Below are 24,383 nucleotides of genomic sequence, written 5' to 3' on the forward strand. Positions count from 1 at the left end.
AGCCAAAGATGGAGAAACTGTATACAGTCAGCAAAAACAAGACTGGGAGCTGACTGTGGCTCACATCATGAACTCCTTATTGCAAAATTCAGGCTTAAATTGAAGAACATAGGGAAAACCACTTTTTTTCACTCTTAAAAAAGCAAGAACGTTCCAGAAAAACATCTACTTCTGCTTTATTGACTGTGTCAAAGCCCTGGACTGTGTGGATCACAACAAACTGGGAAATTCTTAAAGAGATGGAAATACCATACCAGTTTACCTGACTCCTGAGAAATCTGTGTACAGGTCAAGAAGCAACAGTTAGAACTGAATGTGGAACATCAGATGGTTCCAAATTGGGAAAGGAATACGTCAAAGCTATATATTGTCACCCTGCTTATTTATATGCAGAGTACATCATGCAAATGCTGCGCTGGATGAAGCACAAGGTTGAATCAAGACTGCTGGGAGAAATATCAATAACCTCAAATACAAAGATGACAGCACCCTTAGGGCAGAAAGTGAAGAGGAACTAAAGATGAAACCTCTTGATGAAAGTGAAAGAGCAGTGTGAAAAAGCTGGCTTAAAACTCAACATTCAGAAAACTAAGATCATGGCATCCAGTCCCATCACTTCATGGCAAATAGATGGGGAAACAATGGAAACAGTGACAGACTTTATTTTGGGGGGCTCCAAAATCACTGCAGATGATGACTGCAGCCATGAAATTAGAAGATACCTGCTCCTTGAAAGAAAAGCTATGACCAACCTAAACAGCATATTAAAAAGTAGAGACATTACTTTGCTGACAAAGGTCCATCTAGTCAAAGCTACGGTTTTTCCAGTTGTCATGTATCCCGTTGTCATGTATGGAGGTGAGAGTTAGACCAGTCCTGAATATTCATTGGCCGGACTGACCTGAAGCTGAAACTCCAATACTCTGGCCACCTGATGCAAAGAACTGACTCACTGGAAAAGACCCTGATGCTGGGAAAGATTGAAGGCAGGAGAAGAAGGGGACAAGAGAGGATGAGATGGTTGGATGGCATCACCGACTCAATAGACATGGGTTCTAGTAAGCTCCAGGAGTTTCTGATTGACAAGAAAGCCTGGCGAGCTGCAGTCCATGGGACAGCAAATGCTGGACACAACTAGGAACTGAACTGAACTGAACCCAACACAGGAGCACCTCAATACATAAGGCAAATGCTAACAGACATAAAAAGGAAATTGACAGCAACACAATAATAGTAGGGGACCTTAACACCCTCTTACACCAATGGACAGATCATCAGAACAGAAAATAAGGAAACACAAACCTTAAATGAAATATTAGACTAAATGAACCTAATTGATATCTTCAGAACTTTCCACCCAAATGCAGAGAATACACTTTCTTCTGAAGTGTACATGGAACATTCCCCAAGAGAGACCACATCTTGGGTTCCAAATCAAACCTCAGTAAATTCAAAAAAATTGAAATCATATCAAGCATCTTTTCTGACCAAACTCTATGAGACTAGATATAAATTACAGGGGAAAAAACCTGTAAAGAAAAACACAAACATGGAGATTAAACAATAAGCTTCTATATAACAAACAGGTTACTGAAGAAATTAAAATTCCCAGAAACAAATGACAATGAAAACACAACAACTCAAAACCTATAGGATACAGCAAAAGCAGTTCTAAGAGGGACTTTTATAGCAATACAATCGTACCTCAAGAAACAGTAAAACATCGAAGTGACAACCTAACTTTATACCTAAAACAACTGGAAAAAGAACAACAACAACAAAACCCAAAGTTAGTAGAAGGAAAGAAATCTTTATGATTTTATGATCTTTATGATTGGAGCAGAAATAAATAAAAAAGAAATGAAGGAAACAATAGTAAAGATTAATAAAACTAAAAGCTGGTTCTTTGAGAAAATAAGCAAAATTAACAAACCATTAGCCAGACTCATCAAGAAAAAAAGGGAGAAGAATCAAATCAACAAAATTAGAAATGAAAAAAGTAGAGGTTACAACAGACAACACAGACACACAAAGGATCATGAGAGACTATTATGAGCAACTCTATGCCAATAAGGGCTTCCCTTGTGGCTCAGATGGTAAAGAATCCACCTGCAATGTGGGAGACCTGGGTTCAGTCCCTGGGTTGGGAAGATCACCTGGAGAAGGGAAAGGCTACCCACTCCAGTATTCTGGCCTGGAGAGTTCCATGGACTGTACAGTCCATGACATCGCAAAGATTCGATATGACTGAGAGACTTTCACTTAGCTTCACTGCATATGCCAATAAAATGGACAACCTGGAAGAAATGGATAGATTCTTAGAAAAGTTCACTCTCGAAGACTGAACCAGGAAGAAGTAGAAATGATGAACAAGCCAATTACAAGCACTAAAACAGAAACTGTAATAAAAAATCTCCCCCAAAACAAAAGCCCAGGGCCAGATGGCTTCACAGGTGAATTTTATCAAACATTTAAAGAAGAACTAATCCCTATCCTTCTAAAACTCTTCCAAAAATTGCAGAGGAAGGAACACTTCCAAACTCATTCTGCAAGTTCACCCTCACCCTGATACCAAAAACCAGACAAAGAAAACCCCAAAAAGGAAAATTATAGGCCAATATCACTGATGAACATAGATGCAAATTCTAGCAAACAGAATTCAACACCACATTAAAAAGATCATACACCATGATCAAGTCAGGTTTATCCCAGGGATACAAGGCTTCTTTAATATATGCAAATCAATCAATGTGATACACCATATTAACAAATTGAAAGATAAAAATCTTAAGATAATCTCAATAGATGCAGAAAAAGCTCTTGACAAAATTCAACACCCATTTATGATTAAAAAAAAAAAAAACTCTTCAAAAAATGGGCATAGAAGGAACCTATCTGAACATAAAGCCCATGTATGATAAACCCACAGCAAACATTCTTCTCAATGGTGAAAAAATGAAAGCATGCCCCCTAAGATCAGGAACAAAACAAGGGTGCCCACTCTCACCACTATTACTCAACATAGTTTTGGAAGTGCTAGCTATGGCAATCAGAGAAGAAAAAGAAATAAAAGGAATCCAGATTGGAAAAGAAGTAAAACTCTGTTTGCAGATGACATGATACTATACATAGAAAACCCTAAAGATACTATCAGTGAACTTAGTAAAGTGGTAGGATACAAAATCAATACACAGAAATCACTTGCATTTCTACATACTAACAAAGAAATATTAGAAAGAGAAATTAAAGAATCAATCCCATTTACCATTGCAACAAAAAGAATAAATACGTAGGGACAAACCTACCTAAGGAGACAAAAGAGCTGTATAAAGAAAACTATAAGACACTGAGGAAAGAAATCAAAGATGACATAAACAGATGGAGAGATATTCCATGTTCCTGGGTCGAAAGAATCAATATTGTGAAAATGATTATACTACCAGATGTAACCCACAGATGCAAAGCAATCCCTATCAAATTATAAATGGCATTTTCCCCACTAGAACAAAATATCTCACAATTCATACAGAAACACAAATGATTCCGAATAGCCAAAGCAATCTGGAGGAAGAATGGAACTGGAGGAATAAACCTTCCTCGCTTCAGACTATACTACAAAGCTATAGTCATCAGAACAGTATGGTACTGGCACAAAAACAGAAATATAGACCAATGGAACAAGACAGAAAGCCCAGAGATAAACCTATGCACCTATGGATACCTTATTTTTGACAAAGGAAGCAAGAATATACAATGGGGCAAAGACAGTCTTTTCAATAAGTGCTGCTGGGAAAACTGGACAGCTATGTGTAAAAGAATGAAACTAGAACACTTTCTAACGCCATACACAAAGATAAACTCAAAATGGATTAAAGATCTAAATGTAAGACTAGAAACTATAAAACTCCTGGAGGAAAACATAGGCAGGACACTCTATGACATAAATCACAGCAAAATCCTCTATGACCCATCTCCTAGAGTAATGGAAATAAAAACAAAAATAAACAAGTGGGACCTAATTAAACTTAAAAGCTTTTGCACAGCAAAGGAAACTATAAACACAGTGAAGAAACAACCCTCAAAATGGGGGAAAAAAACAGCAAATGCAACAACTGACAAAGGATTAATTTCCAAAATATACAAGCAGCTTATACCACTCAATACCAGAAAAACAAACAACTCTATGAAAACATGAGCAAAAGACCTAAACAGACATTTCTCCAAAGAAGATATACAGATGGCTAATAAACACATGAAAGGTGCTCAACATCGCTCATTGCATTAGAGAAATGCAAATCAAAACTACAATAAGATATCATTTCACACCGGTCAGAATGGTTATCATCAAAAAAATCAACAAACAATAAATGCTGGAAAGGGTGTGGAGAAAAGGGAACCCTCTTGCACTGTTGGTGGGAATGCAAATGGATACAGCCACTATGGAGAACAGTATGAAGATTCCTCACAAAACTAGAAATAAAATTATCACATGACCCAGCAACCCCAATACTAAGCATATATCCTGAGGAAACCAAAACTGAAAAAGACACATGTAACCCAATGTTCGTTGCAGCTCTATTTACAATAGCTAGGACATGGAAGCAATCTAGATGTCCATTGACAGATGAAATGTATAAAGAAGCTGTGCTACATATATACAGTGGTCTATTACTCAGTCATAAATAGGAACACATTTGAGTCAGTCCTAATGAGGTGGATAAACCTAGACCTATTATACAGAGTGAAGTAAGGCAAAAAGAGAAAAACAATTACCATATACTAATGCTTAAAAATGGAATCTAGAAAGATGGTACTGATGAAACTATCTGCGGAGAAGCAGTGGAGACACAGACATTAAGAACAGACTTATGGACATGGCTGGGGGTAGGAGAGGAGAGATTGGGAGGTATGGAGGAAGTAATATGGAAACATACACTACCATATGTAAAACATATAGCCAAGGGGAATTTGCTGTATGACTCAGAGAACTCAAACTGCGGCTCTGTAACAACCTAGAGGGGTGGGATGAGGAAGGAGGTGGGAGGGATGGTCAAGTGGGAGGGAACATGGGTAAACCTATGGCTGACTCATGTTGATGTTTGGCAGAAACCAATGCAATACTGTAAAGCAATTATCCTTCAATTAAAAATAATTTTTTTAAAAAGATTGGAGGCACATAAATATAGAAAAGCAACATAAATATCTTTGCTTGCAGATGAAATAGCTATCTTTTAAAAAAAATATCCAAGACCCAAGACAATGAAAAACATTTAAAACTGACAGAATAATTCATTAAGTTACCTAGATATAGGATAAACGAACCAAAATGATTAGTTTTCCTAAGTATCACCGTAAATAGTCAAAAGACAAAACGAGAGAAAATAAGATGCCATTCATATGAAAAGAGCTAAGAACAGACCCAACAAAAACCTGTAAAACCAAGATGAAGAAAACTAAACGTCTATTAAAATAAATAAGAGGAACTGAATAAATTATAATATACAGTGTTTCTAAATGGGAAGAATCAAACTTGTAAAGAAGTCGATCCCAAATTTTGCCTATGATTCCAATAAAATCAACTTCTTCACCAAAAAAAAAAAAATCAATGAGATTTATGCAGCAGTTGAGGTTCATTTAAAGTCATCTGAAAAAAAGTAACTCATCATAGAGCTGAGAAGGTTTTGAAGGAAATACATTTTTGAAAGAAAAGATGAGGGGGAATTAAACACTACCTTAAAAGAACAATACTTCAAGGAAATGAGAATACAAGTCACAGATAGTGAGAAAACATTTAAAGAGACATACATAATAAAGGACTATTATCCCAAATACACAAAGAACTCTAAAAACTCAACAGGAAAATAAACCTGATGAAAAAGTGGGCAAAAGACACGAACAGAAATGTCACCAAAGAAGTTATACAGATGGCAAACAGGTATACAAAAAGATACTCTACAACTTATGTGTTCAGGAAAATGCAAATTAAAACAATGAGATATCCCAACAAACCTAGTAGAATGACCAAAATCTGAAACACTGCCACCACTAAACACTGGTGAGGATGTGGAGCAACACGAACTCTCATTCACTGCTGGTGAAAATACAAACTGGTGCAGTCACTTTGGAAGACAGTTTAACAGCTCTTTACAAAACTAGAATAAACACATTCTAACCATATGATCCATCAATCATACGCCTTGGTATTTTCCCAATGAGCTAAAAACTTATGGCCATACAAAAACAAGCACAAAGATGTTTATAGCAGCTTTATTCACAACTGTCAAAACTTGGAAGCAAACAAATGGTCCTTCAGTAGGTGAATAAATTGTGGTACAATCAATGGAGTAATTATAGAGCGCTAAAAAGAAAACAAGCTATCAAGCCATGAAGTCACACAGGAACCTGAAATGAATACTACTGAGTGAGTGAAACCAACATGAAAAGGTTAGGATGCCAACTACACAGAATTGTGGAAAAAGCAAAAAGATCAACAGTTGCCAGGAAGGGAGGGCAGGACACAGGATTTTTAGAGCCTGTGAAAAGACACTGCATGATATGATAATAGTAAATACACATCACTTATACACATGTAACCACAGAATATACAACACCAAGAATGAACCCTAGTGCAAGTTATGGACTCTGGGTGACTATGTCAATGTAGGTTCATCAGTTGAATTCATGTACCACTCTGATAATGGGCTATCGACGTATGGGGGCAGAAAGCATTTGGGAACTCTGTGCTTTTTGTGCAATTATGCAATGAACCTAAAATTTCTCACTGGAAAAAAAAAAAAGAGTCTACTAAAAAAAAGAAAGATGAGAGAGCAGGGAGAGCAGTACTTAACCTCTTACCTGGACTGCAACAACCTCCTAATTGACTCACACTCTTGCATCGAACTCACCACTATGGGCCAAAAATCGTTTTGATATGTAAATCCATCCCTTTCACATGCCCTGCTTAAAATTGTTTAGGGTCTTCCTACTGAACTCAGAAGTGAAACCAGAGTCTTCATAGTGGCCTCTGAGACACTAGTTGGGTCTAGTTGTTCCACCTCACAATGAACTAGTTCCTCTAACCTTTACTTGTCTCTAGAATACACCCAGCTTTCTTCCCTACCTCAGGGCTGACACATTTGCTATACTCCCTGGCAAGTTCGGCTTTGGCTCTCTCTCCAGTAGTTCTCCAGCCTATTTTTACTTCTTTCATGAGGTCTCAAGCTCATGTGACCCTCCATGAGGGCTTCCCTGACGACCAGCTTCAAAGGGAGCTTCTTTGAGGCTTCTCAAATTTGAGAGGATGCATGAGAATCACCCCCAGAACTTGCTACCAGACTCCTGACCCGACCTGCCCTCCTCCCCAGTATGATTACTGATCTAGGGTGGCACCTAGCAATCTGCAATTTTAATAAGGACCCAAGTGACCCTGATGCTGCCCATCTGTGGACCGCACTGCTAGGAAGCACTGCACTTGAGCAACAGGGACTTATGATATCAACTTACTTGTTTTTGGTAAAGTACCCTCCACGAGAAAGGAGAACTTGTCTGCATTATTCAGCACTATGTGCCTAGTCTGAAAGCACACATGCAAAGAACAATGCAGGTCTCTCTGGGATACACCTACTATTTGTGGAGCAATCTCTTCAACTGAGAATTTTTCTCAAGCAGTTTCTCACCTAGCAACCTAATTTTATTTTTTTCTAATCCCATATTCCTAATTTATCCTCCACCCCCAACATGCTTCCCTTTAGGCAAAGTTGTTTTCTATATTTATGCAGACCACTTTTATTTGTAGAATATCTCAAATGATCTCAATTTTCATGTTCTAGGGAAATTTCTTGACACGGGTCCCCCCTTTTCTACTTAAAACCTATATATCCAAACTCTTCACTCTACACACAAGACTCTTACCTCCTCCACCACGTATTTACAACCTTAGCCCTGGGGATGGACTCAAGAGGGAAACCAAAGCCTCGCCAAGTTAGGCCTTTTCAGTCCCTTCCTAATGACCCGATAGCTAATGTGACTTTTAAGACTGAAATGAAGGTAAGGCTCACCTGAGGCCAAGTGGTTTGGAGCATGGCTGATGTCCCCTGGCTCTGTGCACTCTTCCCGCTTTGGAAAAGCAAGAACCTTAAAAGCTAAGAGAAGAAGAGCCATGAGCGCAATGGTCCCTTTTCTACATCACCAACAACCGCCCAGTCTTCCATCTCATTTCCAGCATTGGCAGGAGTCTACCAGCCTTCCACGGGCTGATGGCCCCCACCTCCTCATGAATTGGTCTAGCTGGTATTCGGGACAATCCACCACCTGCCTCTTCTGCCCAAGAGCGCTCCTGGGACCATTCACACCGAGAGGACCGAGACACACATGGCGAACTCGGCCCCTGCAGTGCTGGGTCTGAACAAACTTAGAAACCTAAAAAAGTGCTTATGGGGACCACGTCATTGACTCCCAAAAGTGCCTATGGAGAGGAGACAAGGGTGGCTGGATTTGGATTGAGTAAAATATTCAGGGTCACAAGAGCTATCAGGGGACGGGAGACCCTAAGAGGCTCTCCACCCAAGCAAGCAGGAGATCCCAAATATCAGATACTTCAGTACCGGCCACGGGGACCTGTTGGGCCAACTTCTTTTAAACAAAGAGGATCACGCCTCGGTGGCAAAGGTCTGGACCGGGACTCTGGGAGGCCCCGCAGCCATCTCTGCGGCTTCTGTGAGGCCGAGACGCCGGGGCATCCGGTCAGAGAGAAGCGAGTTCAGGGGCAGCGTGCTGACGAGGCGCTAAGGAAAACGAGGAAGCCGGCGCCGGACGAGACTGGCAGGAAAAACTCGCCAGAACCTACCCTCTTCCCCTCCGAACCCCAAGAACCACTCTCACAGCCCACACAGAAACGACCACTGGCGCCCAGCGCACTTCTGGGCAGCGCATTTCGGTGGTCCAGGCGACGCGACCTCACGTGACCCGAAAGGGCGGGCTTCTGGCCGGCACTTGCCCATGACGTCACTAGTGGGCGCCGTCACGCAGCGCTAGGGGCTGGCCCCTCCACCCTTGTACTCCAACCGCTGAGCCGATTAGGGGCGGCGTGTCGCGGCGCTGTTGACGCCCTAATCTATTCAGATCTCGGCCTCTGGGCGCAGGCGGGGCCGCAGTTAACGGACAGCTTCATCAGCTGTTTGCCTCATTTTCTCCGGGGGTCATCTGGAGTCTGGGCTGCGCAGTTTGGAGGAGTGACTCCTGCTGTGTCATCTCTCAGAGGCCCACGCCAGGGATCGCGCTTGTGTCCTAGGCCGGGCAGCCCTTAGGAAAACCATGGTTTCTATCTACCTTTTTCAAGCCCTCTCCCTTCCTAGGACCTAGGTGTGTGGGGGACGTTTTAGGATAGAACTAGACCCACTCATATTTGGACAACGGTGTACCAGTCCACCAGGCCCCTCTGTCCATGGGATTCTCCAGGAAAGAATACTGAAGTGAGTAGCCGTTTCCTCCTCAAGGGATCAAACTCGCATCTCCTGCATTTGCAGGCTGATTCTTCACCACTGATCTGCCTGGGAATCCGGTTCAAACTGCTGAATGGTTTCAGTCCTGAGGACTACCCTGGGGTCCCTGGTCTATGCCAATTGTGGTTGCCATTCAAGGTAACTGAGGTACATACATTGCTCCAAATGTGCCCAGGCGACCTGGGTCCTGTGTCCACACCACTGTGGGAGAATTGGAAATGGGAAGAGTAGTGCCCGCCATTTCTGTGGCCAAATGTGTATGGGTTGAGAGCATCAACTAGCTAGTTCCAGAAACCTGGCTGTACCACTTAATAACTGGGGGATCAGCAGCAAGTTGCTTTGCCTGTTTCATTGTCTGTTATATGGGGGTACCCCCCACAAAGAGCTATTAATAATAAATGAAGGATAATAATTAAATGAATTCAGATTGGCAAAGTATTTACGGTGGTGCCTGGCACAAAATAAGTCCCTGAGAGTCTGTTCTGTTTTGTAACTGTGTTGTTTTTAGAGATCCAAGTCCTGCTGGGGCTCCAATCTGTGGCACAGTTTAGGGAAACAGCCATTAGCCTTTATTCTTAGAGCCCTTTCCCACCATATAACTCTATGTGTGTTACAGGCCCAACTTGGAGAAATTCAGCATTACTATCCAGAAAGGTTTAATTACAAAGGCATCTTGTAGTTAGTGTAACTACATTAGAGAACTACAATAGAAACTGAACCAGGAATGGCTTCTCTTCTGTGACCACAGGTATTCCAGTATCAGGGACTTCTCCTCTGCTGTTTCAAATGCCACATGATGGGACCTTTTGTGCTCAGTTGCTCAGTCATGTCTGACTCTTTTCAACCCTTGGACTGTAGCCCACCAGGTTCCTCTGTCCACAGGATTCTCCAGGCAAGAATACTAGAGTGGGCTGCCGTTTCCTCCTCCAGGGAATCTTCCCGACCCAGGGATCAAACCCACGTCTCTTATGTCTCCTGAATTGGCAGGCAGATTCTTTACCACTATTGCCACCTAGGAAGCCCTATGATGGGGTCCTTTCATAAACTGTACACTCAAATTCTCTTGCAATTAAGCATCTGTTGCACATTGCTCCAGCCCAGCTCCCTTTTGTAATCTGCCTGGCTCCACAGCCCACTGCCTCTGCTGCACTACTCAGTCCTCCTGTATTTCCCCAACAATTGTCTGAAGTGCCTGATGTCATGTTATTTACAGTCCTCCTCCTGTCCCTCCTAGATTCATGCTCTACCTATCTAATGTCCCCAAGGTGACTTCCAAAATCTAAATTCCACGCCCGCCAAAGACAGGAGTGAACCATTGGCAGAGGCGGCCTGCCTGTTGGTAGACTTCCTCTGTAGAAACTGATGTGGATTTCTAGCTCCCAGAAAATTTTACTGGTATATGCTTCCACCTCAAGCAATTACATGGATCTTCTGAAAATCATGTTCTCTCTGTGGAACAGAACAATTATGCCAAAGAAGTTTTCACATTGTTACAAAAGTTCTAGGACCCACCACAGATTTCCTAACCTGGGGATGTGGCAAAGGGACTAAGAACCCCCAGGGAATTTGACCTTGGAGGCCAGTGGGATTTGATTATAGAACTTCCACAGGACTGGGGAAACAGACTCTTGGAGGGAACAAACAAAACCTTGTGCACACCAGGAGCCAGGAGATAGGGCAGCAACCCCACTAGAGACTGAGCCAGACTTGTCTGTGAGTGTCCAGGAATCTGTGGTGGAGACATGGGTTGACGGCGGCCTACTGCTGGGTCAGAGGCACTGAATACATCAGGGCTGGAATAAGTCATTTTGAAGGAGGTCGCCATTACTGCATTACCCTCTACCATAGTTTGGCCTCAGGCCAAACAACAGGGAGGGAACATAGCCTCACCCATCAACAAAAAATTGGATTAAAGATTTACTGAGCATGTCCCCGCCCATCAGAACAAGACCCAGTCTCTCCCATCAGGAAGCTCCCATAAGCCTCTTACCCTTCTCCATCAGAGGGCAGACAGAATGGAAACCACAGTTACAGAAAACTAGCCAGACTGATCACATGAATCACAGCCTTGTCTAACTCAATGAAACTATGAGCCATGCTGTGTAGTGCCACCCAAGACGTTATGGTGGAGAGTTCTGACAAAACGTGGTCCACTGGAGAAAGGAATGGCAAACCACTTCATATTCTTACCTTGAGAACCCCATGAACAGTATGAAAAGGCAAAAAGATAGGACACTGAAAGATGAACTCCCCAGGTTGGTAAGTGCCCAATATGCTACTGGAGATCAGTGGAAAATAACTCCAGAAAGAATGAAGGAATGGCGCCAAAGCAAAAACAACACCCAGCTGTGGATGTGACTGCTGAGGGAAGTAAAGTCCAATGCTGTAAAGAGCAATATTGCACAGGAACCTGGAATGTTAGGTCCATAAGAAAAAAAGTGAAAGTGAAGTCGCTCAGTTGTGTCTGCCCCTTTGCAACCCCATGGACTGTAGCCTACCAGGCTTCTCCATCCATGGAATTTTCCAGGCAAGAGTACTGGAGTGGGTTGCCATTTCCTTCTCCAGGGAATCTTCCTGACCCAGGGATTGAACCCAGGTCTCCCGCCTTGCAGTCAGATGCTTTACTGAATCAAGTCAGAGCCACCATGAACCAAGGTAAACTGGAAGTGCTCAAACAGAAGATGGCAAGAATGGACATCAACATTTTAGGAATCAGGGAACTAAAATGGACTGGAATGGGTGAATTTAACTTGGATGACCATTATATCTACTACTATGGGCAAGAATCCCTTAGAAGAAATGGACTAGCCCTCAGAGTCAACAAAAGAGTCTGAAATGCAGTACTTGGCTGTAGTCTCAAAAACAACAGAATGATCTCTGTTTGTTTCCAAGGCAAACCATTCAATATCACAGCAATCCAAGTCTGTGCCCCAACCACTAATGCCAAAGAAGCTAAAGTTGAACGGTTCTATGATGACCTACAAGACACTGTAGAACTAACAAAAGAACCAAAAAAAGACATCCTTTTCATCATAGGGGACTGGAATACAAAAATCGGAAGTCAAGAGATACATGGAGTAGCAGGCAAGTTTGGCCTTCAAGTAAAAAATGAAGCAGGAGAAAGGTTAACAAGTATTAAGTAACATCTTGTTAACAAGAGCAACAGGAAGAGAGGCACAGAAGGAGGAAGCAGCAGTGCCCGTGGACAAGACAGGGGAGCCCCCGGCATGGCTGGGGCAGGTCGTGCATGTTGGGGAGACAGAGGGGATAGGACTGAAGTGGGGCGGCAGGGCTTCACCGGGGATGGCCTTGTAACTTGGTCAGGTTTCTTCCTGGTGTGCAGTTTCTGATGGTGAATGAAACTTGTGCTCCATCTGAAGGATTTCCCACACACTTTACACTCATAAGGTTTCTCCCCAATGTGAACTCGCTGGTGCTAAACCAGGGTGATTTTCTGATTGAACGCCTTCCCACACTCCTGGCATTCATAAGGTTTCTCCCCAGTGTGGATTCTCTGATGTACTATAAAGCGTGAGCTACAACTGAAAGTTTTCCAACATTTGTTACATTTATAGAGCTTTTCCCCAGTGTGGAACCTCTGGTGCTGAAGAAACAGCGACCTTCAGCGGAAAGCCTTGCTGCACTCCTTACATTTGTAAGGTTTCTCCCTGATGTGGATCCTCTGATGCTGAATCAGGACTGAATTTGAACTGAAGCTTTTCCCACACTCCTTACATTCGTATGGCTTCTCCCCAGTGTGAATTCGCTCATGGATGACGCGGTCATAGTTATACCCAAAAGCCTTCCCACATTCCTTACACTTAAAGGGTTTCTCCCCAGTGTGGATTCGCTGATGCCGGATAAGTTTTGAGTTGTAGCTGAAGGTTTTCCCACAGTCCTTACATTCATAGGGCTTCTCTCCCCCGTGGAGTTTCTGATGCTGAAGGAGGTGCAAGTTTTGACTGAAGGCTTGTCCACGTTCCTGGCAAGGGTACGGTTTCTCCCCAGTGTGGATCTTCTGGTGCCGTGACAGTTTTGAGTTATATCTGAAGGCTTTGCCACATTCTTTGCATTTGTAGGGCTTCTTGTCCATGTGAATTCTCTGATGCTGGTGAAGGTCTGAATGTTGGTTGAAATATCTGCCACACTCACCACAATTATAAAATACCTGTTCTCTAGGGAGGCCCTGCTTAGTAATGAGATGCATGCAGATACCACAGCTTCCTTCCAATTGTCTGGCTATCTCTTCTCTTTCAACAGTGGAGGATGGATGATCCTGGACTGGCAAATCTGTGAAATCGCCGTTCTTTGAGTGTTTTTCCTTCCCTGGGTCAAACAGCTGCAGCTTCTCTAAGCTGTTCTCAAAGAGAGGGTGCCTGGGAACAACCACCAGCAGCACCTCCGTTATCAACTTGTGAGACTCTGGTCCCTTCGAAATGCCCAGCTCTGCAGTCTGCCCTCCGTTCTCAGTCTTGGTTTCACCACCTAGCATGATGAAAACATTACATGATATCACTGAATCACTCTGCTGTACATCTGAAACACAACACTGTTAATCAACTGTATTCTAATATGAAATAAAAATTTTAAGTAATAAAGACACACAAACACTGAAAGTGAAGGGATGGAAAAAGATATTCCATGCAAATGGAAATAAAAAGAAAGCTGGAGTAGCAATACTCATACCAGACACAATACAGTTTAAAACAAAGACTGTAACCAAAAAAAAAGGGTATTATATAATGATAAAGGTATCCAAAAAAAAAAAGAAATAAAAGAAAACATAACAGTCACCTAGTTATGCTGAAAGGAGAAAGGGATTAAGCAGTACTATTAATGCCATGACCAGGACATGTGTACTTTTGGAGAGAGACATAGCCTCCTGATGATACCCTGAAGGAAAAGTAAAAATATTGGAGGTAGAGAAAGCAAGCAATGCCATTAGGACAACAAAATCAGTACAGACAGCAAAAACTATTAGTGGAGACAAATGGAAGAAGAAAAAAAAGGAATAGGGTGGAGAAAATGCTGAATGGGAAGCAATTAAAAAAGCAGAGGGAGGGAATGACCTGGCAATCCAGTGGTTAGGACTTAGCATTCTCATTTCTGTGGCCCTGGGTTCAATCCCTGGTCAAGAACTAAAATCCCACAAATCACAATGCATGGCCAAAAGAAAAGAAAGCAGATGGAGCTGAGGTTGAAGAAGAAGATCTTTAAACTGGAGCAAAAAGAGCTGGGTAAGCAGCTCTCACAGCACACAGCATTCAGGGGGCTGGAAGATGCTGTCTGCAACAGCGGATCTCAAGGTCCCCGTCAAGGCAAGAAACTGTCCAAATGCTTTAGAATATCCTGTAATGTTTAAAGAAATGTTTTATATTGCAAGCCTGACTGGGGAAAGGATGGTTTGTAACACTGCGGGTTGTGAGGGGTTCATAAAAGGACCGTAACTGTGAAACCCGTGTGCTGTCCAGTGGGAGAGAGACTTAACTGTGGAAGGAAAAAAGACATGGCTGGTTCAGGCCCTTTTAGGACTGCAGACAGCCACTGGTGGGGAAGGGGGACCCACACTCTTACTGGTGGCGCCACAACAGAGAAGCCATGTTTGCCTTTCCAGGCACCAAGGATTTGCCAAGTGAAACTGCTAGCTTAGTGTTTCTCAAGTGTTTCTGACCTTGACTCACTGTTTAGATCCCATGGAAACAAGAGTTTCGAAGAACACGACCCTTACTAAGAATGATGAATATATGACGGATTTTATACTAGTTTGGTCTATTTTATTTAAGTCTAGCCCAATCTAGTCTAATTTTCAAATGATGAGCACAACGCACTAAGGAGTTGCAACCCAGAATTTTAAAAACACAGTTCAAGATTCTCAAGAACAGAGGTCTTCAAAATGTGGTCCCAGGACCATCATGGTCTGGGAACTCATTAGAAGTGCAGGTTCCCAGGCCCTACCCCAGTCTACCAAACTAGAATTTCTGGAGGTGGCATCCAGCAGTCTGTGTTTAACAAGTGCTGCAAGTGATTCTGACACACACTAGGGCTTGACAGCCACTGATCTAGAAAGTAAAAGAGGCAGCTGGAGGCTGTGTTTAAAATTGTTTTAGGCTGCATTGTCTGATTAGGGCCATCAACCACATGTGGCTATTTAATTAAAATGGAACAAAGTTAAAAATTCAGTTCCTCAGTTGTATCACCAGCATTTCAAATGCTCATGTGGCTAATGGCTCCCATATTGGACAGTGCAGATACATAACATTTCCACCACTGCAGAAAAGTCCTACTGGACAAAGCTGTTGACAGGCTAAATGGACAATGTGCAGCTGTGGCAAAGGGAGACACTGACAACTGCAGGTGGGCCCCTGGGAAAGCTTTTTACATCAAGGTGGGCTCAAGTGTTGGAGTCAACCTAAAGGCACAGATGAAGACAGAATTGGGGTGAGTAAGAAAGGGGCACTTGGTTTACAGAGGTTCTGAATAGCATTAGGGATTGAGGGAGTTTAAGAACAGGGGCAATTGAATGAGAAAGACTATCCACCAAATCTGTGGATAGTTCTTTACATTTAACTTCAATTCATTATCTTTCAAAAAAGGGGAATTCCCTGGCAGCCCAGTGGTTAGGACTCCATGCTTTCACTGCAGCAGGGCAGGGGTTCTTCTGTTTCCTGGTTGAGGAATGGAGACCCTTTAGCCAAAAGACAAAAAAGGAAACCACTCATTCCCAATAAATACACATGCTTTCCACAAATCAACTGATGTGAAACTTCACATGAATAGAATGAAAGAAAAGAATCATATGATCATCTCAATAGTTAAAGGCTACCCTTAAAGATCAGTTGGTAAAGAATGTGCCTGCAATGCAAGAGACCCCAGTTCGATTCCTGGGTTGGGAAGATCTGCTGGAGAAGAGATAGGCTACCCACTCCAGTATTCTTCCCCTGTGGGCTTCCCACTCCAGGAATTCCCTTGTGGCTCAGCTGGTAAAGAATCCACCCGCAATGTGGGAGACCTGGGTTCGATCCCTGGGCTGGGAAGATTCCCTGGAGAAGGGAAAGGCTACCCACTTCAGTATTCTGGCCTAGAGAATTTCACAGACTGTACAGTCCATGGGGTTGCAAAGAGTTGACACAACTGAGCGACTTTCACTTTCAATAGGTAAAGGAAAAGAATTTCACAAAATTCAACATTCATTCACCATAAAAACTCTTAACAAATTAGGTAGAGAAGGAACATGGGCTTCCCTTGTAGCTCAGTCAGTAAAGAATCTGCCTGCAATGCAGGAGTTACTAGTTTGATTCTGAGGTTGAGAAGATCCCCTGGAGAAGGAAATGGCAACCCATTCCAGTATTCTAACCCTGGAGAATCCCATGGACAGAGGAGCCAGGCAGGCTATCGTCCATGGGGTCACGAGAGTTGGACATGACTTAGCAACTAAACCACCGCCACAGGGAAGGAACATATGTCAACATTAAAAAGGCCATAAATGAAATGCCCACAGCTAACATCATACTCAAGAGTGAAAGGTTGAAAGTTTTTCCTCTAATATTAGGTATAAGAGCGTCCACTCTCACCACTCCAATTTAACACAATGCTGAAAATCCTAGCTAAAGCAAACAGACAACAAAAAGAAAAAGAAGAAAGAAAGAAAAGGTACCAGAATTGGGAAGGAAGAAATACAATTTGTTCTATTTGCGGAGAACAAGATTTAAAATATAGAAAATCCTTCAGACTCAACAAAAAGAACAGTTAAATCTAATCAGTGAATTCAGTAAAGCTGCAGGATATACAATTCACATATAGAAATCTGAATACTTTCTATACACTAACAATGAGTTTTCTGAGAAATAAGGAAATTGATCCCATTTATAACAGCATCGAAAACACTAAAATACTTAGGAATAAATTTAACCGAGGGGTTGAAAGATCTCTACTCTGAAAACTACAAGACATGGATGAAAACGACCAAAGAAGACAGAAATAAATGGGAAATATAGCATGTTCGTGAGCTGGGAGAATTATCACTGTTCAAATGTCAGCACTGGACTTCCCTGGCAGTCCACTGGTTAAGAATCCACCTGCCAATGCCAGGAACATGGGCTCAATCCCTGTTCCAGGAAGAGCCCACATGCCTCGGGGCAACTAAGCCTGTACGCCACGACTAAGCCTGTGCTCCAGCCCCTGTGCTCCGCGACAGGAGAAGCCACTGCAACAAAAAAGCCTTGAGCCACAAGGAGGAGTAGCCTCTGCTCGTTGTAACAGAGAAAACCTGAACACATCAAGGAAGCCCCAGCACAGCCATAAATACATAAATCTTAAAAAAAAAAGTCAATACTGCTGACATCTATAGAGTCAATGCAACCTCTATCAAGATGCCAATGGCATTTTCTTTTAACAAAAATAGAAAAACACTCCCAAAATAAATAGGGTTTCTTTCAAAAGCTACTTCCTAATTTAGTGTTTAGGAATTTATAAAAAGTCCATTCTTCTGCTACAGTTTCTCTCTGACACATACACACACAAACACATACAAAATGTCCTTACAGAAACAAGTTTTCTGTTTTGTATATACTCTTAAGTTAATCAACAGAAGTCTATCTGCACTACTAAAGGTTTGAAATCCTTTAGCTTTACAAAGAAGAATGACAGAAAATGAAAGGTCTGGACTAGTCTTTTCCAGTTTGGGGCTGAAGCTCTATGGAGAAGAGAATGGCAGGTTCTCCTGCTTACCTCCGCAGGTGCCTCTCGGGTCCTCTCCCCCAGTCAGGGTCCAAGGATCCAGGCGCCCTGGTTCTTCCCCTCGCTCCAGCCAGAAGATCAGATCTGATTTGGGGAATGAAAATGCTGTTGAAGGACACAGAAAAGGAATAGAAAGTTGAAGAGAGTCTCCTCAGACCCCTCTCAGTCTACCCTCTGCTTTGCCAGGTGGAAAAAGCAGTGACGTCCCAGGAGATGAAGGGAGGCCAGTGTGGAGAGACTCTGGGGATGAAAGGAGGGCTCAAACTGTTTTGCCTAGCAAGCTTATTCTGGCTCTGAAAGCACAGGAAGTCCACATTGTCACTGGAAGTGTGTACAGAAGGCCTTAGGAGACTCACACAGAGAAGATGGGGCGATAGTCTCCTCCAGGGAACTGAAAGAGTGAAGGAACGAATATGGAACCTTCTCAGTGCTCTGACCCCAGGGCAAAGCCCTTCCCAGGAGAACTCACATGGGGAAAGAAGGAAGACTGGAAGGCAATGGCACCCCACTCCAGTACTCTTGCCTGGAAAATCCCATGGACGGAGGAGCATGGTAGGCTACAGTCCATGGGGTCGCAAAGAGTCGGACATGACTGAGCGACTTCACTTTCACTTTGGCCACACTGTTCAACCTGTGGGATCTAAGTTCCCCAATCAAGGATTGAACCCACACCCCTGGCAGGGTGGAGTCCTAACCACTGGACTGCCACGGAATTTCGGGGAAGTCTTGTTTAAAACTGAAATGAACCCAGATCTTTCTCCAGTAGTTAGTTACTCCTGCAACTGAGGATGCGGGAGCTCAGCTCATGGAGCATCAATTCTGGTGGTATTGGAGATCCCAGATACATTATAGAGGAAGCCAGGAGCCCCCAAGGGCAGCAGCTGGAAGGAAGGAAGGAAGGAGGACTCACCCAAGGAAGTTATGTTTGTGTAATTCTCCAGCATCACCTCCCTGTACAGAGCCCTCTGCGCAGAGTCCAGGCTGGCCCATTGGTTCTGGGTGAAGTACACAGCCACGTCCTCAAAGGTCACTGGCTCCTGAAACAACAGGCTTCTTCTCAAGCCCTAGCCGGAGGCAAAGGGAGGGGCCTGAACTTCAGGGAGGGCGTGTCCTGGAAAAAAGAGCCACAAGAAGAAGCAGAGGACTTGTAGCCATCGCTGTAAAGACCCATTTAGACAAGAACCACTGCTAGATGCAAAATCTAGGGGGAAATGTTGATGAGCAGGATATCTGCATGATTTTAAATGATTCCCAATCAGTTGCAGGGGGAAAAAATAATAACTGTACAGTGACGAAATCAGATAGCACCTTGACCAGGAAATCTAAAGTTGGCTAGTGTGACTGATGAACTGGATTTCTAATTTTAATTCATTTTATCTTAAATAGGTACCTGTAGCTAGTGGCTCCCTTACTGAACAGTGGAGAACAGACACTTTGCTGACCCTGAATGTTAATATTCTGACTCTACTTCCTTGAGAGTCAGTAGCTGAGAGCACAGTCCTGACCATCTTCCCTCACATTAGGGCTTCCACCCTCCACACCTCTCTAATTGCTTATGTACCCTTTGTTCTCTGTTCTCTTCAATACGCAGGTTCTCAACATCCAGCTCCATCTCTCATCATTCTGCTTCATTCCTTTGCTGACACTTCCTCCCTCTCCATTATTAAATTAACAGGGGACTTCCCTCGTGGTCCAGTGGTTAAGACTCTGCCTGCTAATGCAGAAGACTGGGGTTCAAGCCCTGGTCCAGAAAGATTTCACAGGGCATGGGGGAACTAACCCCGTACACCACAGCTACTGAGCCCGTGCTCTAGAGCCGTGCCCTGCAACAAGAGAAGCCACGACAATTAGGAGCCCACACCCCTAGAGAGCAGCCCCCGCCTCCTGCAACTAGGGGAAAACCTGTGTGCTGCAGCGAAGACCCAGCAAAGCCAAAAATAAAACAAATACATTTTTAAAAAATCAATGGGGCTAAAAAAAAAAAAATCAATGGGGCTGCTGATTCCCCTACATGGGAAGTAGGTTTCAGAGGCAGCACAGATTCATGGCAAACAGCAGAGACTTTAGAGCTGTGGTTCTCAGTGGAGGGCAATTGTGCCCAGCAGGGATATGTGGCGATGTCTGGAGACGGTTTCGTTTTCGTTGCCACAACCTCCCGGGGGTGGTGATGCTACTGGCACCTAGTGGTTAGAGGCCACGGATGCATGTTACTTAACAGTCTCCAGTACACAGGAGGGTCTCCCACAACAAAGGATTACCTGGCTCGAAACATCAACAGTGCTGAGACTGACAAATCCAGCTCTACAGTCATACTCCCTAGGTTCAAATTCCACCACTATACCCATTACCTGTATGAACTTAGATGAGACACTTAAGTTTTTGTGCCTCAATTTCTTCATCTAAAAAACTATGATACCGCACAATTGCACTCATCGCACACGCTAGTAAAGTAATGCTCAAAATTCTCCAAGCCAGACTTCAGCAATACGTGAACCGTGAACTCCCTGATGTTCAAGCTGGTTTTAGAAAAGGCAGAGGAACCAGAGATCAAATTGCCAACATCCGCTGGATCATGCAAAAGCAAGAGAGTTCCAGAAAAGCATCTGTTTCTGCTTTATTGACTATGCCAAAGCCTTTGACTGTGTGGATCACAATAAACTGTGGAAAATTCTGAAAGAGACGGGAATACCAGACCACCTAACCTGCCTCTTGAGAAATCTGTATGCAGGTCAGGAAGCAACAGTTAGAACTGGACATGGAACAACAGACTGGTTCCAAATAGGAAAAGGAGTACGTCAAGGCCGTATATTGTCACCCTGCTTATTTAACTTCTATGCAGAGTACATCATGAGAAACGCTGGACTGGAATAAACACAAGCTGGAATCAAGATTGCCATGAGAAATATCAATAACCTCAGATATGCAGATGACACCACTCTTATGGCAGAAAGTGAAGAGGAGCTAAGAAGCCTCTTGATGAAAGTGAAAGAGAGTGAAAAAGTTGGCTTAAAGCTCAACATTCAGAAAATGAAGATCAAGGCATCCAGTCCCATCACTTCATGGGAAATAGATGGGGAAACAGTGGAAACAGTGTCAGACTTTATTTTGGGGGGCTCCAAAATCACTGCAGATGGTGACTGCAGCCATGAAATTAAAAGACGCTTACTCCTTGGAAGAAAGGTTATGACCAACCTAGATAGCATATTCAAAAGCAGAGACATTACTTTGTTGACTAAGGTCCGTCTAGTCAAGGCTATGGTTTTTCCTGTGGTCATGTATGGATGTGAGAGTTGGACTGTGAAGAAGGCTGAGTGCCGAAGAACTGATGCTTTTGAACTGTGGTTTTGGAGAAGACTCTTGAGTCCCTTGGACTGCAAGGAGATCCAAACAGTCCATTCTGAAGGAGATCAGCTCTGGGATTTCTTTGGAAGGAATGATGCTGAAGCTGAAACTCCAGTACTTTGGCCACCTCATGCGAAGAGTTGACTCGTTGGAAAAGACTCTGATGCTGGGAAGGATTGGGGGCAGGAGGAGAAGGGGACGATCGAGGATGAGATGGCTGGATGGCATCACGGACTCAATAGACATGAGTCTGGGTGAACTCCGGGAGATGGTGATGGACAGGGAGGCCTGGTGTGCTGCGATTCATGGGGTCGCAAAGAGTCAGACATGACTGAGCGACTGAACTGAACTGAACTGAACTGAGCAATACCAAGCTGATGAGGCTCTTGTAAGGATGGAATGAATTAGTATGTGTAAAGCAAACATCACCTGGCACATGATAATATATAAATCTCAGCACTTATTACAACAGATGAGATTGGGGGAACTTCCTAGATGATTCCAAATAACAAATGTTTCTCATAAGAGACTGTAGCAAAGACTGACAGTTAATCTATCTATCCATCCATCTACCTCACTTCTAAGAGGTTTCTAAAAGAGAACAGCTGAGAGGTTTGCATTTTTAGCATCTCCTCTTCTAGGTGGAATGCACACGAATGCTGGAGATCAAGCAGCCACCTTAGACTGTGAAGTAACCTTGGGCAGGAAAGCCAGTGCTAGGATGGTGGAGCAGAAAGACAGAAAGAACCTGGATGTGTGATGATAGTGGAGCCATCACACTCGCCCTAGACTGCCTCTCCCAGACTTCTCTGGTGTGAGAGAGAAGCTTTTTTCCTGTTTAAGCCACGTTTAAGCCACTGTCACTTGGGGTTTGTTTGGCCACACCACAGAGCATGGAGGATCTTAGTTCCCTGACCAGGGATTAAACCCACACCCACTGCAGTGGAAGCCCAGAGTCTTAACCACTGGACTGCCAGGGAATTCCTCAGTTGGGGGGTTTCTTAGTGGAACATAATCCCCCATGACTACCATACTTTAGGCAAAGCCCCTGGAGAGAAAAGACTGACCCCAAAGATGTTAAAATTTTTCCTAACATGGAACTGATGTTGGCTTAAGTGCTGAAACAGAAGTGGATGATCCAAGGTCCAGAAAAATGAACCACATACACACTGCTCTTAAGTTTCTGGGATGGAGCTTTCTCATTTTATGATACATCCATTACATGACACACCAGCTTTCTCATTGCACGGTCTAGGACTCTGGAGAGAAATTCATTGAAATCATCCTCTATCAGTAAGAAAACTTGAGAGGGAAAACGTCCTTTAATGCTGCATGAATTTGTGCCAACAATGAATACAGCCTTTTAACACAGATTAAGCTGCAGTTTTTGCAGTGGAGGCACTGGCTTCAGCACCAAACTCAGCACTTGTCCAAGAATTCACCTCTCTCATCAATCTACACCCTCCAATGCTCCCAATTTGGGTTTCATTGCACCCTGACTCTGTGGTCTGCAGAGCGAACGCCTCCTGTGGGCATGCCTGTTTAATCTCAGGAGGTGGCCTTCCTCTGTGTATTGCCACACAGACTAGTGCTCCCCAAATTTTAACTTGCCCATTAATTCCCCAGATATTGTACAAATGTAGATTCTGATTCAGTAGATGAGGTTCTGCCTTTCTAATGAGCCCCGTGGTCAGGCCAAACTGTTCATCTGTGTACCGTCCTCATGGTCTGCCTGGATGTAGATTCTCACTTTCTAGAATTTCTAGGCTGGTGCTTCCCTCTTTTCACACCTGATCCTTCCAAATTTATTCTACTCTCCCTCATTAACTCCCCTAACATACTCCTTTGCCATACTCTTTGATGGATGCAAAGCTAACCACAGGACTGGCCAAGCATGTCCTGTAATGCCCTTTCATATCTGTTCTGAATGTGGAAAGCTGGAAAAAGCATGGTCTCAGCTCACCTGGGACCATGTCTGGAGAATGGCTGATGACCCTTGGCTTCATGCCCTACCCTTTCTGTTTGGAAAAGCAAAAACCAGGAGAGCTAAGAGGAGGAAGAACCACAGTGAGAATAACCCTATCTTGTTTCTCACACTTGCCACCTCTTCCTCCCTCAGTCTCCTCACCACTACCCTAGGAAAGATACTCTCAGAACACTCTGGATGTTCTCATTGCGCCCCCAACAGGGATGCACTGCTCGCTGCCACTGCTCCTTTGTACACTCTACAAATTTGCCTGATGAGGACAGAAATTCCTAGAGAGAATCTCTGAAGCAAGAGTCAAGGACTGCAGAACATCTGACTTTTAAGAAAATCCCTGGCCCACTCTGAATGCATTACTACGTAGTCTGCACTGAATGCTTCTATTGACCGACCATGGCTGGCAAAGATCCCAAACAAGCTTTTGCAGAGAAAGTAGGTAATGCAGGCCTCTGGATCTCTGCAAGGGCTGCAGAACAAAATGCAAGCGGAGTTCTGGCCCCGGGAGGAAAGGGTAAAACGTTTAACTTCCTAGTTGGGCGATGAGAACCGAAGCCCGCATCCGGATCTGCACACTCCACCCTGGGAAACAGGCGACTCCAAACGTGACCGGTCCCTACCCTGAGTACCGGGAGTCAGAGGAAGGAGGTCGGGCTGGCCCTTCAGGGCAGAAAGATCGATTGCTCCTCTCCAGCAGAGGGCTGTGCTCAGGCTCGCGGAGCTTCAGAGGCCTCTGCTCCGCAAGCTCCAGGATGAGGAGGACTGCGCCACCAGGGAACAGGATCGCGGAATTCCCGGCAACTCGGTGAGCGCGAGTGCCATAA

At 43.7% G+C, this 24,383-nt stretch overlaps 2 protein-coding genes across 2 annotated transcripts in view; both read right to left on the reverse strand.

The window, feature by feature from the left end:
- The window catches only part of LOC120867740 (zinc finger protein 621-like), a 28,630-nt gene extending 19,653 nt beyond the window's left edge, over positions 1-8,977 (reverse strand). Inside the window, exons 1-2 of the mRNA XM_040246144.1 lie at positions 8,846-8,977; positions 8,058-8,141 (exon numbers count right to left, since the gene is read on the reverse strand). Coding sequence (XP_040102078.1) covers positions 8,058-8,081 — 24 coding nt within the window. The 5' untranslated portion in view covers positions 8,082-8,141; positions 8,846-8,977. The remainder of the gene's footprint in view (positions 1-8,057; positions 8,142-8,845) is intronic.
- A 3,578-nt stretch (positions 8,978-12,555) lies between these two features.
- Positions 12,556-24,157, reverse strand: ZNF619 (zinc finger protein 619). Its single transcript, XM_040246125.1, is given in 3 exon segments — positions 12,556-13,985; positions 18,228-18,341; positions 23,542-24,157. Coding segments are annotated over 3 exon segments (1,545 nt in total). The 5' UTR covers positions 23,585-24,157; the 3' UTR covers positions 12,556-12,597.
- Between the last annotated feature and the right edge of the window lie 226 nt (positions 24,158-24,383).

This window comes from Oryx dammah, unplaced genomic scaffold (assembly GCF_014754425.2).
Source record: "Oryx dammah isolate SB20612 unplaced genomic scaffold, SCBI_Odam_1.1 HiC_scaffold_9, whole genome shotgun sequence".
In the NCBI taxonomy this organism is placed as follows: domain Eukaryota; kingdom Metazoa; phylum Chordata; class Mammalia; order Artiodactyla; family Bovidae; genus Oryx; species Oryx dammah.